General features: G+C 43.2%; 1 protein-coding gene and 1 long non-coding RNA gene across 8 annotated transcripts in view; one reads left to right on the top strand and one right to left on the bottom strand.

Annotated features, from left to right (window-relative positions):
* Positions 1–16,835, bottom strand: part of EVL (Enah/Vasp-like) — a 142,072-nt gene that overhangs the window by 110,123 nt on the left and 15,114 nt on the right. The window contains exon 1 of one of the 7 annotated variants that reach the window (XM_086895074.1): positions 7,499–7,589. The exons of 5 other annotated variants lie outside the window; for them this stretch is intronic. Coding sequence is in view for 1 of the 2 variants with exons in the window: in XM_086895072.1 (XP_086751198.1) it covers positions 7,031–7,053 (23 nt within the window). In the remaining variant the exon portion in view is untranslated. Of the gene's footprint in view, positions 1–7,030; positions 7,141–7,498; positions 7,590–16,835 lie in introns of those variants that run through there. One more of the 7 variants, XM_086895072.1, reaches the window with a different exon arrangement.
* LOC147652713 (uncharacterized) lies at positions 7,953–8,962 on the top strand. Its single transcript, XR_015288558.1, has 2 exons — positions 7,953–8,468; positions 8,646–8,962. It is a non-coding gene; the product is annotated as an uncharacterized LOC147652713 (long non-coding RNA).

Genomic DNA, 16,835 nt, shown 5'->3' with positions numbered 1-16,835 from the left:
AAAATGCAACAATAGGTTATCATGCCTAGAGCAAAAGGCATAGAGAGGAAATTCCTTGGGCTTGGAAATGAATTACACTGCAGACCTCAGGTAGGTTCACAAAGGCTGTGATCCAAGCCTTTGGCACCAGTGAGACTGGTGCTCTGTAGGGTTTACAGTTCAACAGGAAAAAAGAAGGGAATGCTGCTCCACAGACAGGAAGACTTCCCCTGTTTTAGGCACTAAATACACACATCACAGATAATTTACACTGATTTAACTGTGACTGGAAATTACCTCCTAACATAGACAGTGGAGCCCTTCCAATCCAGTGAATATCCTGGAATAAATCTCCTTTTATATTTATATTTGGGATAAAATTATATGCCCAAACATCAGAATTTTTCCCCCTTAAAATCTGGCCAAACCTGACTGCACCACCTCTAACAAAGAGTCTCTATCCATTTTCCTCTTCAGTAGAAATATTTCAACATAGCCACTATGAGAATAGTACGTGCTTATCTTCATTTCCAGCAACAGCATTCTCACATTACTTTCTTAGAAGCATTTCTCTCCTTCTCTTCAAATGTCTCTGTGCTAAACCACTGAAATATGTGGCAACTGCAGTGTCAGTTGTCACAGGGAAAAATATGTCAGCAAAAACATTTGATTCAATCTGCTGTTTAAGGAAGCAACATTTCCTCAGGGTGTATGCCTTGTGTGGATAAATAACAACTGTCCAAAATCCAAGGATCGAAAATCAATTTCCAATATCAAAGAGCAGATTTGAGGCAATCGCCTTCAGCAAAAGAAAAATGAAAAACTAGTTCCTTTTCCTCTTTTTTTAATTTAGTGCAAGTTTGTTTTTGGAGAAAAAAAATATTAAAGTTTGTCTCTCAGTCACAAAATGAAGGGTGAAGGGTTATGCAAAGGGTATTACAGATCTTATTGGGACCATAAGTTGCCCCCCCAGGCTTGTGCATATTCTCTGATGAGATGCATCATATGGAATATTCATATTTGCATGCCAATTACTGCAGATAACCAGAAATTTCTGTCTCAACAACGTGTTTTTATCAAGTTTCATGCTCAGCTCTGAGGCTCCCAGCACAAGAAGGACATCAGCCTCTTGGAGCAAGTCCAGAGGAGGCCATGAAGATCATCCAAGAGGTGGAGCACCTCTCCTACAAAGACAGGCTGAGAGAATTGAGGTTGTTCTGCCTGGAGAAGAGAAGGCTCTGGGGAGACCTTATAGCACCTTCCAGTACCTTAAGAGGCTACAAGCAACATAGAGAGGAACTTTTTACAAGGGCATGGAGTGAGAGGACAGGGGGGAATGGCTTCAGACTGAAAGAGAGGATGTTTAGATTAGGTATCAGGAAGAAGTTCTTCACTGTGAGGGTGGTGAGGCACTGGCACAGGCTGCCCAGAGGAGCTATGGATGCCCAATCCCTGGAAGTGTTCAAGGGAAGACTGGATGTTGTTTTGAGTAACCTGGTATAGTGAGAGGTCTGTCAGGTCCCTTCCAGCCCAGACCATTCCATAGCTCTGTGAATTTGTGTGTTCCATGCAAGGACAAAAGGGAGGAACAGAAGCAGCTGGTTCACTGGTGGGCACTGCAGAGAAAGCAGAGGTTTGGCCAGCCTGCAGCTTTCAGGTTCATACATTTGTGGTTATTTATTAAGCACCTACAGGGTATTTTGAACATGATATACAATTGGAGAGTTCAGCTATGCAGGTCAGAAGATCCTGCAACTAATTATGATCTGCCAAGATACCATCCTTGAATTTTCTCCTTTTTAAACTTGCTTTCTCCCTTTCATTTCAACACCTTTTGAACTCAGAAACAACTACTCATCAAATTTTTCCCCTCTTGTCAGAAAAGATTAACTACACCATTTGGTGTGTTTTTCACTAGCTGCTCCATCTAACCTGGAAGGTCAGAGTCACCAATTTGGAACAACAATTTGTTACACTTCTCTGTAGCATTGCTGTTCCACTTCTCCATTATATCTCTACACAGAAGCTACACTCCTTAGAAACTTGAAATAGCCTTTTGGCAATTCTCCTGATGCTTCTTACTCATCAATATGATCACATTTCTTGCAGCAATGAACAGGAATCCTTTTCTATTGTCATAGAGTCATAGAATGGTTTCAGTTGGAGGGGACCTTAAGATCATCTAGTTTCAACCTCTCTGCCCTGAACACCTTCCATTCTTTTGGGATTGCCCTGAACCAGGTGCAGGACTCTGCATTTGGCCTTGCTGACCTTCATGAGGTTCACATGGACCCACCTCTCAAGCCTGTCAAGGTCCCTTCCCTGCAGTGTGCTGACTGCACCACAGAGCTCAGTGTCACTGGCAAACCTGCTGAGGGTGTCCCCAAGCCCCCTGTCCATGTTGTCACAAATACATGAACAGTGCCAGTTCCAACACTGACCCCTGAGAGTGCCACACAGCACTCAGCACTGGTGTCCACTCTCACAGCAAGCTGTTGACCACAGCTCTTGGAGTGTGACCATCCAGCCAATTTCTCATCCCTTGAGGTGTCCATCTGTCAAATCCATGCCTCTCCAGATTAGAGTCAAGGGTGTTGTACAGGACAGTGTCAAACATTTGGCACAAATCCAGGCAGATGATGACAGTCACTCTTTCCTTATCCACCAACACTGTAACCCCACTGCTGAAGGCTTCTGTATTTGTCAGGCACCATTCACCATAAGAGAAGCCATGCTGGCTGTCACTTCAGCTACAGCTTTCTAAGGCTGCTTGGCTATTTAAACTGCAGTGTCACTTCTGAAAATTGTGATTATTTAAAAGGCCTTCTTCTTAGGAACTTTCAGCAGGAAAAGCTACTGGAAACAGGCCTGCATCCCTTTGTAGCACCAGCCTTTTGTCCCTTTGATAAATCATCTTACTGTTTGTTGGAGAAGGGGGAAGGAAGAGTCACGTGCCTTTTACTGTAATATCCATCCTTACAAAATGATCATACTTCTCCTTTATACAGTTCTTTAATAAAGATGCCAGGTACCCTGGAGATATCTGAACTGTCAGCAGTGAAATTACAGAATCACAGAATATCTCTTGTTAGAAGCAAACCATAAGTATCACCAAGTCCAGTTTCCTGCTCCTCACACGACTACCGAAAACTAAACCATATAACTAAGAGCATTGTCCAGGCACTCCTTGAATTTTGACAGGTTTGGTGCTGTGACCACTTCCCTGGGGAACTGTTCCAGTGACCCACCACCCTCTCAGTGAAGAATGATTTCCTAAAGTCCAGTGTGAACTTCCCCTGATGAAGCTTCATTCCATTTCCTTGTGTCCTTCTCTTGGTCACCAGAGAGAGGAGAAAGCTGCACTCTAAGTCAGAGCATGCATTTGATGGGCACCTGCCACCACAATTCATTTTTACAGAATCATGTAAAAACCAAAATTCTTCACTAATTTGGCATATTCAGGTGTTTTTTTTGCTTGGCAGCAGCAAAAGCAGCTTAAACATCAGAATTCCCGTGTGCTGATCCAATTGTGCAGCTAAACTCGGCCATGAAATGCTTATACATTACAATAAACACCATGCCTTCATCTGCCCAAAGACACAGGGGACATCTTCTAGTGCTGCTGCTGCTTTGGGGACCAGCAGGTGGGAGGCTCTCCATGCACCGTGGCACCCAAGCGCTCTACGTTCATTCTGAGCTTTGCTTTCTATTCATCGGTGGGTTTCAGTTCCTCTGTTCAGAGCCAGCTCGCTCTGAGAGACTCATCTTCCTTCCTGTAGCGTTCTCAGTTTTGCTCGTTGGATGAGGGAATAGAAGATGTAGTTAAAAATACTGTGGTGCTGTGGTGGGCGGTGTAGCAGAAATAGACAGACACCAGCTCACTGCGAAGAATACCAAGTAATATCCCAGAAAGATAAAGGCATAGCAACAAAAGAAAAGAAAATGCATTTGTGTTCTGCCACTAGAGAGCTAAATCTGGGTGGAAGATACCAAATGAGGAGTACTGCTCGTGGCCAAGTGCACCATCCTCCTGATGGCTTCACGTGCAGAGCCATCCTACGGCAGTGTGGTCAGCAGCAGGTCATAAAAGCATGGCTTATGAACAACCCTGCCTCCAATTATAACCCAAATGTATGTCATCTTTGGGGTTTTATGAAGACAGTGCAGGAATCAGCAATAAAATGGGCCAACCCATAGATAGCACACAGAAACCAGAAGCCCATATGGACTGAGAAGGGGCTTAGCTCCATTAACCTCTGCTTGAAAAGCAAAGTTTTTCAGGGAATATTAGGTTCTTTCCAAGAGGAAGATAAACCAAGCTTGGCTGATACAAGAAGCTGTGAGATTATTCTATGGATTTACTCCCTAATTTTTTCAGAGGCTTAAGTCTCTCTACATCCAGCCAGTAACCACACAGGAAAGATTCCATCCCAAAGGGCTTTACAGATAAGTTTTTCACAAACAGTACACCAGAGTCACTTACACTCTTTAAGTGAAACAATTCTTCAGAGAGGTCCAGCAGCTGCTTAACACTTCACAAAAATAACCTGGCACCATTTCACCAGGGAAGTGAAGATGGCTGCATCAAAATGAAATCAGTGGGAGAACTTGGGTGGCCTGATTGCAGGGATGCCTCTTGGCAAAGGCTCAGGGTGCTACAGCCTGCACCACCCATCTGGGCAGCCCTGCAGGTCCTAAAGGCCCCGTGTGGAGACAGGAAAAAAAAAATCAGAGTGACACACAGAGATGCCATGGTTGTGTCTGCATGAGCAGGCCCCGCTGGGCTCACCACTTCAGGGGACACTCGGGTCCTCAAGGCCTGTGGGTGCACTGGAGGATGGAAACAGCCCTGCTGCTGCAACACACACATGAGCATCCACTTCAGGTTAAAGTCAAGGTGAGAGATGAGTGCAAAGCCTGTGTTTTGTGCACATGGAAGACAGGAAACTTGAAAAGAGAGTGGGGCAACCCTGGAGCCTTAGGCCAGAGAAGAGTGCCCTCTGCTGCTACAGCCACTTTGCTTCCAGGAGCCCATGGCAGGGAGGCTTCCACCCCACTGCTCAACTAGACCTCTTTTTAATCTTTAAATTGCAAGATATGTTTTGATGCCATCAGAATCTAAAATAGCCACAGGCAAGAGAATAATCATACCACAAAAAAAATCCACATCAACACACAGATGCAACCTCAACAAAACACCACAGAAATTCCCAATAAAATGAATGTCATTTAAATGCTGTTGTACAGAAACGCCAGCCCTACCAGTACAGAAAATTTAAAAGAAAATGTCTAGCAGTCTGCACATCAAATCAAATTTTTGATTTATTTTCAAATCAAGTCTAAGAGAGGCTGACACGTAATTTAATAAGCCTAATGGGTGTGTAATCAGCATTTGACCATTCCTGCCATAAAACTAGGTGTCTTTCTGGCCCAAGATGTCTAGGAAAGCCACTGAAAAGACAGCTAAGGCTTTTAAAGCAGGATTTTAAAAATATCCCTTTTTTTTTCTCATTGTAGATTTACTGAGGATTTCACTCAATTAAGAATAGGACCCAACCAACTGGCAGAAATACAAACAACTCTGTGGGCACAGTAAGTGGCACAGTAAGCTTGGACCCATTTGCACCTTAAATTACTGCCAACAATCAGCAATGTCAAGATTGCAAGCATCTCCTGACAGCCCTGACAACAGCAGTTACACAGCATTATCCGGTCTTCCAGTAAAATCTTTCCTCTCAGACAGTATTCATGCTGCATCTCACAACAGGAGGAATACACACAGTCATCCTGGGTCTCCTCAGCCCTTGCAGCTGGAATCAGAACATTTTGGAGAGTGGGGGTGTCCTGTACCTGCTTTTGCCACCACTCACACACAGAACTGAGCAGCAACTCACAAAATAATGGAAATTGCCAATATATTTGCCTAACAAAAGCAGAAATAATGTTAAAAATATCTTATCTGAGGGTAGAAAATTTAATTTTAAGGTATTTAATAAAAAATGCTCATTGTGTATAGAAAGAGAATACATCATCTCCTCTAGTTACATACTTGGTCAAACAGTCCATTTTTTTTGAATCAAAAAGAAAGGTATTTTTAAGATACATTCTAAAAATGAGATATAGACAAACGTATCATAAGGTGAAGCCTAGTGCTGCTTCAAAATTGTCACCATTTTATCTGGACAATTTTATAACACAAGTTATAAGAACTGAACACACTAAACAAATTTTTTTTTTTTCACAAAAAGTGAGACACTCCCTACCCCACAACTACTGACCAGAATATTTTCAAGTCCCAAACTGCATAGGAAAATAATTGTCTGTTAGTGAGGGTAGAAATTGTTTCATGCCTTCAAATGTCTATTGATGTTTTAATAGACCTCGATACTTGCATAAGGATGGAGTTATACTGGGGGTGGAGATGGAGGAGGGGAGGGGGCAGAGGCAATACTGAGCAGAACCGATATCAAATAAAAAGTGCTAATTTCATATTCTAATAATCACAGTTGCTCAAATGTCTGCAAACTACAAACCAACCCCAAGAAACTTAACAATATTCTTATTTTAAATGTAATTCATAAGGAATTCTGCAGCTACAAGGTTATGAAAAAGACATGTATATTCTGCAGCAGCATAAAATATAATCCTATGTACAATCCAAGCATCAATTTTCTCTATCACCATCGGTATTTTATCTTGAAGGAGCATCTGTCAGATTCTCCAGAACTAAAAATAGCAAAGACCCTTTTAAAGAGAACAGTTTCTGGTTTATATTTATAACTACCCTGTACTCGCTGTTTCTGGCTGCATGGCTATGAAATTTGTGCAAGATATAATCAATTACCCAGCTTTGCACTTCATCATGCAGTTAAGCTACCGTTACCTGCAACGAACCCTTCAAGCACTTCTCCCCATGCACAGGGTAGAGATTCTAAAACGCAATAAATATCTGCACATTGAAGAACTAACTGTAGAGCTGACTGACATTACACAGCAAAAACCTTGTGAGAACAAAAACCAAGCACACTGATGTATAAAACAGAGAGCCTACCTGAATTCTTCAAATGCATACATGGCCTAGCAACTACACAAATGCTCTGAAATTTAAAATAATCTTCTTAACGTGCAGAGGACCATTTAGTCTGTCAAACTGCAGCAAAATGCATAATGACGAGACAGTATTTTTGGAATATTCTGAGGAGAAAGGGTATGCAGATACTGGCCTGCAGCCTACAGCTCAGCCAGCTGCTGACAAGCAGCAGCTAACAGGAAAAGGCGATAGAGTACCATGTGATCATTCCTGCAAGTCTGATTAATGCAGTATACTCCAAGAATACAGGCTGATATCTTTATTATTCAAGCCAAATAAGTCAAATACGGTACGCGACAGGCTTCACAGCTAAATTATCATTCACATGCTACATCAAAATCAGCAAGCACAAGCAGAGGATAATAAAAAAACTAAATATATATTGTAACCGAAGAGATTAATTAGGCCCGTTCAAGCTGATTTTCTTACCTTGTAGTGATATTTTAGTCTGTTTTTATTCATCTAAACCATCAGTGATGGAACAAAAGACTGCATCCACAAACCTCCCCTTCCATGAAAGCCAGAACATTTAAAGTAGTTTATCTGCTAGAAATCATTTCCTCTGTAGTCTATCCCCAACCACTTTAACTCCTTCAGCCCTGAACTCATTGCCATAATCCTTATTTGCAGTGCCACGCGGGCTTTTTTAGGGTTTACAGGGTTAACACCAAGAAATCGCAGCAGTGCAACTGAATGAAGTGGGATAAGAGCCAAAGGAGTCATATCTGCGAGATCACAGAAGGGAGACGGGAATGAGGAAAGTTGAGCATTTCGTGGCATTGCAGTGTGCGGGCGAGGATGCTTCAGCTGCCTAGCAACAGCGCACGCAATCTCCATGGCAACAGCGCAGCCAGCGCAGGGCAGAGCGGCCGCTGCGCACCCCAGGGGCGACACACGGGGACAGCCTGGCGGGCACGGCCACCCCGAGCCGCCAGGAGCCCCTCCCGGGGCCAGCCCGGGCTGGGACAGCCGCAGGCACTCCAGGGAGGCTCCCGGCCAGCCCCGGACGGCACATGTGCTGCTCTCAGACAACACGGCCCGGCAGCGATGAGTGCCGAGGCTGAGCAAACACTGCCCGCAGCGCTGGGGAACAGCCCAAACACCGGAGCCAGAGCTCGCCATCCCCACAGACACCCCTTGGAAATTCTGGAATGGCGGGCCGGTGACTCCCATCCCCAGTTCGCTTAGGGACTGTACGGGTGTGAGCCGAGAGTCACTGAAGGGGAGATTTGCCCAAGCTGCCCGACTCAGCAGCGCGATGGGGACGGACAGGGGAGGTTTAACCCTGACCTGTGCACTCTGCATCAGCCACCACAGCCTGGGGACACCCAGGGGTGCCAGCACTGAACAGAGGGGGACAGGCTCTGCCAGTCACCTGCTCCTACAGAGCTGCTGAAAGGTGAGCACTGCTGCAAATGAGGGAGGTGCAAATCCTGGGAAATCGACCACAGCCCTAGGAAGGAGAGAGAATGGGGCAGTGTGAGAACATGCTGTCTGGGAAAGTCACAGGGAGACAGCAAATTCAAGGTTCCCTCTGGGCCTGCTCCCCACCGTGACTTGTCTCTTTTACTGCTAGGGCTGGCACAAGGAAACACATGGAGGATTTTGGCTGGAGTCTCAAATATCCAGGCCCAGCTACAGCTCCTGAGGTTCACTGTGCTCTAGGGCAATGGCTGTCCCACTGAGCTGCAGGATTTGAAGGCTGGAAAAGCATCCAAAGTGTTCAGACTGCCACATCTCCTAGACACAGTGACTGGGGACAGGCCACGGTAACTGTGGCATCTGATCTCATGGCTCTGAAAAATATAGGCAGAAGGGGCTGGAGTGAAAGGAAAAGACACTCTTGGCAAAAAAAAAAATTAAAAATCCAGCACTGGAAATGAAAAAAATCCACATTTACTTGAGGCATGGTGTTTTTAATGTAGTAGTGACCTTGGGTTTCATTTTATTTCCTCTAAACAAATGTGGTAGTTTTAAGTGACAATAAAGGCACGCTGTAGGAGCACTAAAACACATGCAGTCACACCATCTGACAGAAATTAATTCTTCCACAAGCATCCAGCAAGAGAAGGACTGTGAGGTAGGTGATTCTGGCTACAGCCTAATAAAAGATTGAAATTGGCAGAGAGAACAATGCAACCATCAAGAGAATCCACCTTCCACATTTAGGCTGAACTTCACCACAAGCATGCTCACTGTAAACAGCACCCAAGCAGATGGGCATGGGAGAGGTACCCCTTGCAAGCAACTGCTCTGCTCCTGATTTGTAGGAAATAGTTTTATACCTTCAGAGCCAGCTAAGATCCCTCATGGGAGAAGGATGGAATTCTGAAGTTCTGTTTTCTGGCTCACCACAATCTTCCAATAACTTGAATCAAGTAGAGAGGGCTAGTTTTCACTTGAAACTTGTTTCTTTTTCATGCTGTTTATCTAAAATAAAACCTTTCTACAGAATTAAGATCAAACATACTGCTTCTCCTAAGCATTCTTCTTGAAACAAAATTGACAAAATCACTATCTGGTCTTCCAATTTCTGCAGTTTCTCCACAGCCACAATGCAAACAAATAGCCAGCTGTTCAAGTCAAGGCTTCTGTCATCAATGAGTTCACTGTGAAGGACTAGAAAAGCAAACATCCTCCACAAAGTTTTCATATACAGTAGAGGTCAGCTGTTGAAAGGTTTCATTAGGATAACATTTTAACTTTTTTTCTTGGCCAGCACTTCCACAACAGCTGATAGCATTACAGAGAGAAACAGCAGGACTTCTGTCTTGTGAGACAACCATTAGTCTCAATTCTGGTTAATTAATTACTAGGATTCCCATATTCAACAGTAAGATCTGAGACCACCATGTCCTACTGCAGACACGGGTGAGGCTCAGCAGGAAATTTTACCAAACAGAACACACAGGGGCTTCAGAAAGTCACATGAACACATGAAATTGCCAAATACATAAATAAATGCAAGGCTGTAATACCTCCTTACAGCTTTTTAGCAAAGATTGTAACTTCCTGTGCCCTGAGCCAGACTGAAGGTCTTGAGAAGCAGCCAGAAATTGTGTCAGAAACCACAATCAGCAATGAAATTTTTTACAAGAAGTTGTTTGTTCCCTTCCTGGCAGTATAACCAGTCCAGACATTTGATGACAAATGTCCAGCACTTTACCAAAAACTGAAATTATGTCACATGAAATAAAAATTTACTGAACATTGGATGGCACAATTAATGCAATGGGAACTGTGGGACCCAGACCCCACCTTCTGATCAGAGGCCAGAAAGATGTGACAATGAGTGTCCCTCCCAATGAAGACAAGCAGTAGCTTTTGGGAAACAATTTGCAATTTTAATGCTGGGCTCTAACAAACAAATGAGACTGTAATAGGAGTGGTTATCCTTGATGAAAGCTTGCCAAAAGAGCAAAGGATCCAAAATAAGCCTGGAAAAATGACAAACCAGAAGAAGGCAGAGGATACTGGTGAAATTTCTGGTTTTATGTAGTATTTCACTGCCATCAAAGGGCCTTATGCTGATACTTGGCCAAAAGTCTGGTTTCCTCAAGTGTACCATTTTATTGCATTATTGTTATTTGGTATATCAGTGTATCAGTATTTGTCCTCCTGACCTGAGATTCCACCAAAGCCTTTGCCAGACGCCTGGTGACATTATCCAATCACAAAAGGACTGAGATATTTTAATGAAGTAACTTATTCCCTTGCTCAAGAAAGGAAGAAAGCCACTCACACAGTGGACTTCTGTCATTAAGCCTGCATTATCATTATGCTGAAGTGATATTCAGACCACTCTAAAAAAACCCTGCAACTGTACTGAAAAATTCTGTATTCACTTTCATTTCAATTCATGAGGAAGAAAACAGAAAGGAGAAGGGAAATGAGCCAACAACAGCATATCTAATGAGTGTTCATTCACTGCAGCTCCAAAATTTCTGCAGAGTGGAGAATGTGGCAATCACAGGCAGCTTCCCAGAATATGCTGAAAAATCTCCTTTCAACAGGATTGTCTCTGAGTTCAAAAGTCTGTCTTGGGCTTAGGAAAATGAAGTTTAAAATGTTTATTGAAATAGAAAAGGAGTGACTACCTTAGTTTGTTTGGGTACTGGGGAAATTGTGAAAATAACTGCAGTGCCCTTAAGTTTACAGAACAAAGATGTATTCAGCATTGAAGTACTGACTCAAAGCTTCAGCTGTTAAAGGGAAGGATGGGTGGGGCAAAAATGAACATTTTTTCCCTCCTTTTATCAATGGGATTTCTATTATGTGTTGCCTTAAAATATAATACGAATTTTGATGCATAAGGATAGTCCAGCATATTTCAGGCTTCTCCTTTCACTCTCAGGTTTTCAGGTTGACCACAAAAGTTTGATTTTCGAATGTCAACCTTCACCAAAAAAATCCTACCTTATTTACATATCTTTATTTATATATCTTGGAACTATCACCTTATTACCATATATCATGTTATCACATTATTATCACAGCCCACAAATATTTGCACAGAAAAAAATCAATTTTTTCCCTCTCAACTTTGGCCCAAGTATTCCTCATGCTTTGCAAATCTCAGAATTTGAGATTCCTGATTACAGGGTGTCTGATGCCTTCCCAACATTCTTCTCCCACAGCTTTACTCTTACCATGCTGGCAGTCTCACATGCCATTTTCATGAACAGATACCCTGTACCAGGTGCAGATGAGTGCACAGCAGCTGAAAGGGATGTTTTTCCAAATACAGCCTCATCTGCCTTTTTCTAGTGCTTTAGGGAAGATGCACTGGAGTGAACCAGAGAGAATGGGGTTCTCACTGATTTTCTATCAGCGCTTGGGGACAGCACCAAGTCACAGCTAGCAATCCAACAGAACTGAGCCAGGCGGGGTGAAAACTAAAAGCTCCATACGGATTATTAAGTTATTGATCACTGAAACAGCGCCTGAAATACCCAGTCAAGTGTAGAACTGTATGGTGCTGACTGCCATAGAAGGCTGAAAATGGAAAAGCAGTTCACATAAACAACAGACAAGGATATATGAGATAAATTCAAATTAGTAAAAGAAGAAATATGGTCAAGCCACCAAACACCTAAAAACTAAGATTCAGTCTGTAAAGGTTGCAAATGTTAGTTGATGTGACCAGGATTTGGGTATTGCTTCCTGTTCATGAGAAATTATTTAAAATCATACAAAATGTAGTGACAGGACAAGGGACAACTGCTTCAAACTGAAAGGTCAGTTAAGAATAGATATTAGGCAGAAATTCTTTCCTGTGAGGGTGGCAGGGCTCTGGAACAGGTTTCTCAGAGAAGCTATGGACACTCTGTCTGTGGAAGTGTTCAAGGCCAGGCTGGATGAAGCTCTGAGCAACCTGGTCTGGTGGAAGGTGTCTCTGACCATGGCAGGGAAGGGAACTAGATGGTCTGTAAGGTCCCTTCCAACCCAAACCATTCTATGGCCCTACTGTTTAAAAAAACAAAAATCCCTTTCAAGAAAAGGCTATACAAATTTGAAGTACAAGGTAGTAATGTATGACTTTTCCTAGATAAACGATTATCAACCTTTTTTTACAGTTCAGCACAGATAAATATGAATCATGCTGCAGACAGAAGTCTGCTTTGTAATAATGAATAACACTGCCCAATATTCACCTGACAGCCACAGCATCTTACCACAGCTACATCTTTGCTGATTAGTATCTGTACACAGAGCAGAACGCAGAAGACACTATCAGAGAAAATAAAAGGAAATGTACCTTGGAAACCTCCTTAAATCTAGAATTTGGTCAATTCGACTTTTTCCAAGTTGTGAGAGCTTAAGTGGGGAAAAAAGTGAAGTTAGAGTTAAAACTCAACCAGTATTATTGGCACTATCAAATGAAATGTCAGTGGAACTGGAAATAGTGTATGAATAAACCATGGTCATCCAGTAAAAGGCACTTCACAATAAAACATTTGGACACTTATGTGGGGTGCACACCTCATATCTCAACAAAGCCACACCTGTGTGCTTCAGACATGAATACAAACACACACAACACCACAAACACCCTGGCTTGTCATCTCCAAGCAAGCCAGTGGCCTAGATCTTATAAATGTTTCATCTGTAGAGTGGCATGCTGGCAGTCAAAAGTAGGAGCCACCATGGACCAAGCAACTTCCCCCACACAAAGGGGCACACTGCTGCCTGAATTTGAGACTCGTTATCAAGTATACTGGCTGGACAGAAGTTACTCTGCACGGAAAATATCAGTGCCTACTAGACATCTTCTCTGATAAACTTTAGAAGAGTATTCCTAGTAACAACTGGGTCTTCTTATTGTGAGAGACTGAAACAGTTAATGGATTAAACATTTCTAAAACCATAGAAGTGCTCTTCCCCACTGGAGCAAACTGCAAAGAAGCAGGCAGCCATCCCCATAGCCCACACCTTCCCAAATATGCCTGTCAATTGGAATTTGGGCTGTGACCTGTGACGGGAACATGAGATAAGACAATGGGGATACTATTGTTTAATTGTCCCAGATCTGGGGAATGTACCCACAAGGGGTACTGGAAGAGAGGCTGGAATGCGGATGGCTCAGACATTGTGGGGAAGCTGGGATGTGCAAAGGAGCCTGAGCCCAGCCCTACAGGCTACAGCTGGTGTTGGGCAGGTGAGGACAGAGGCAAACCTCTCCAGGCAGGTCCTGTCACCTCATCCTCACTGTGAATATCCTCACTCAGCTGTGATAACTCCCCTGCCAGGCAGCCCTGGACAGCCACATGTGGCCTGAAGGTTTTCACCTCTGCTGATGGGCCATGATGAGCCATAATGGACCCAACTGCAGTGATACAACAGGCACCTGAAACATCTTCGAATGTGTCAAAGCCTCCGCGTCCCCTGATCCACAACATTGGACAACAACATCCACAACATCCAGGGAGGTACCTGGGTGTTCCTACCTGAACCTGAATATAAACCCAGTAGCTGTTGTGGTCTGGGCATGTTTCTCCATTGTCTCTTTAGGATGAACATCACTACACCATTGTCACCCTGGACAGGTTCTGGCCTACTCTGCAGGAAGTCTTGCCTCCAGTAAGGCTTTTGGTGTCACATCATTATAGACACATTCACCACTGTGTAAAAATACACAATGTGGGAGTAAAGAAGGCAGTCAGACTCTTCTCAGAGGTGACAAGGTACAAATTTTGAAATACAGGAAATTTTGAAATACAGGAAATTCAATTCAGAAATCAGAAGAAACTTCTCTACCATGAGTGCTCAAACATCGGCACAAGTTGCCTAGAAAGGTTGGCATCAGCATCTCAGGAGATATTCAAAACTCTTTAGGACAAGGTCCTGAGCAAGGGTTGGACTCAATGATCACCAAATGTCCCTGCCAAGCTCCACAACTCTGGTTCTGTGAGCAGGACCTTCCCATCCCTTGGGCACAGAACAGTTTGCTCCTGAAGTGTGTCTGGCTGCTACAGCAGATGTTCCACAAGCAGCATCAGGTCATTCCCACAACCTCTCCCCTTTGTGATAGCTCATGTGGAATTCACTTATTGACAACGCCTGCTCCCTGAGAAAAGCACACAGAGGAGAGGAAGATTATACATCATCTTTAAGGAGAACCACTGACACAGTCAGACCACAATGTTGAGACTTCATGCTGCCTTCTTCCTTTAAGGCTAGAGGAAAGTTAGAGGTGGCCACAAGAATATTCTAAAACCCAGGAGAACCTCAGGGGGGGGTCTTTCTCTGAAATGCACGTGGCCATGCTGGCCTCTGCAGAGGGCCAATGGATATGTGCCAACTTTACCAATCTCTTTCCAGAGTATCAGTAAGACTCAATATTTTTGAGCCAGACCTAGCAAGGGGAAATACGATATTCTCTGGCAAATCAAAACCAAAGAAGGAAGTTTATGTTGCAACGTATTGTTTTGAATATCATGTTTCTATCCCCCACTTGTTCTTCACATATATGAAGACTGAAGATTGAAAAAACAGGTTTTTTGGTTTGTTTTTTTCTTTAAGAAGCTGAGAAATATCACAGCTCCTGTTTTTTTCTGCTTCTGCTGGACTCATTGGAGAGGGTCCACTGGCTTTTTCAATGAAACAGTATTAAGTCTGACACTTTAATTAAAGGATGTGTCAAAATGAACACAAAATACTTTTTTAACATAAGCTGCAAGTTACTCTTTGGAGTCAAATGCATGAAAATTACAAAAAACGCATCACAGCAAAAGCCTTTATACAATCCATGAACCCAGGCAGCATTTAGGACCCCACATCATCTGAACATCATTAGTTCTCCAGTTTCCAGTGGTAGCAGGGATGAGATTCAATTTCCTAACAAAAGGACAAGCCTGAAAATTCATAAAAGCAAAACATTAACAGAGCCCCCATGTTAGGGGGAGTTTGTTTTGTGCTCTATAACCAAGGTTTTTCCATGCATCTCCTAATCTTCCTGTATCTTCTCTAAGAAGAACAGGATTTCTGAAGTGGTAGCTGGAATTCTAAGTAAAGCCCCACTATTTGCTTCAGGTCTGTGTAGTGAAGTTACTGATGAAGTCTGAATTCTCATTTTGGCTCTGCCAGCACCCAGACCTCTGCTCTATGCACAGTCTGAACCAATCTTCAACAAATCAGTCACTACCATGACCTGTCCCAGCAGCCCTAAGCCCTGGCCATCCACCACTTCTGACCAAGACCCAGCCAGAAGAAAGCAGGACAGCTTGGGAAGAGCAGAGCAGGAGGTCATACACACTACTTGCCCAGCTATAATTGCATGGCTTACCATTTCTCAATTGAATGATCCCATTTTCTCACTCTGTCTTTAAAAAACCTGCTTACTTAGCCTATACAACCATGATTAACTACCTATGGTAGAGCTAGTAGCATTTTTACAGCCAAGTAAGGAGCACTAGTACAAACTGCCCTACACTACCATGAATCATGCTTAGTACAACACCAATTGCCCCCTTTTCATCACTTAGGTTAGACTAAAAGGCAAGCCACACAGAACACATCCAAACTGTCCTGCAATCAGGTCACAACCTTGGGAAAAGCAATGGGATACGCTTTTGTCCATCCCAAAACTGCATAAAGGAGGTACCCAGGACCAGGAAAGGACAGAAGGGGAAGTCAGGAATGAGTTTTGCAATCACAGTGATCTGGCTCTAGTTCCACTGACTCATTTTTGTACACCAAACCCCACAGCAAACTGCAGCAAGCAAAAGCTTTTCCCTCCCAGCAGTGCTCACAGCTGAAACTTTGCATATTCCCAGTGCCATCCTGCCTAGCATTGCTTGGGGTTCAAATCCAGAGGTCCAAGCATGTGTACAGTGTCTGGCATCCAGCTGGGCTCTGGTCATGACCATCAGCCACACATCCAGCACTTGAGGTCATTTGAAATGGGACTGGGCACCAATTCAGTTCAGACAACTGACTCTACTTTCATGTATTAAGTATTTGTTCATGAGTCAAATCCTACTTCCCTCAAAGTAGAAAGAGAGGTGAGCATGACCTGTCCTTTAACATGAGATCTTGTCTTTTCAAGTATGAATGACTTCCTGAAGCAAGTGGTTCAGGTCATCCCAGATAAACATCCTAGTCAAATCCCAGCTTAGCTAATTTCTAATGAATGAAGCTACAGAGTAAACAGTGTATCCCAATGACCTTGATAGGGAAATAGCAAGGCTTTGGAAATCAATTTACAAGACTCATAAAATGAGAAATTAACACAAACCATCAAATACTATCCAAAAATTATTTCCCT

This window comes from Cyanistes caeruleus, chromosome 6 (assembly GCF_971803275.1).
Source record: "Cyanistes caeruleus chromosome 6, bCyaCae1.hap1.1, whole genome shotgun sequence".
In the NCBI taxonomy this organism is placed as follows: domain Eukaryota; kingdom Metazoa; phylum Chordata; class Aves; order Passeriformes; family Paridae; genus Cyanistes; species Cyanistes caeruleus.
The sequence above is the reverse complement of the archived record's forward strand: the minus strand, read 5'-3'. Positions and strand labels throughout refer to the sequence as shown.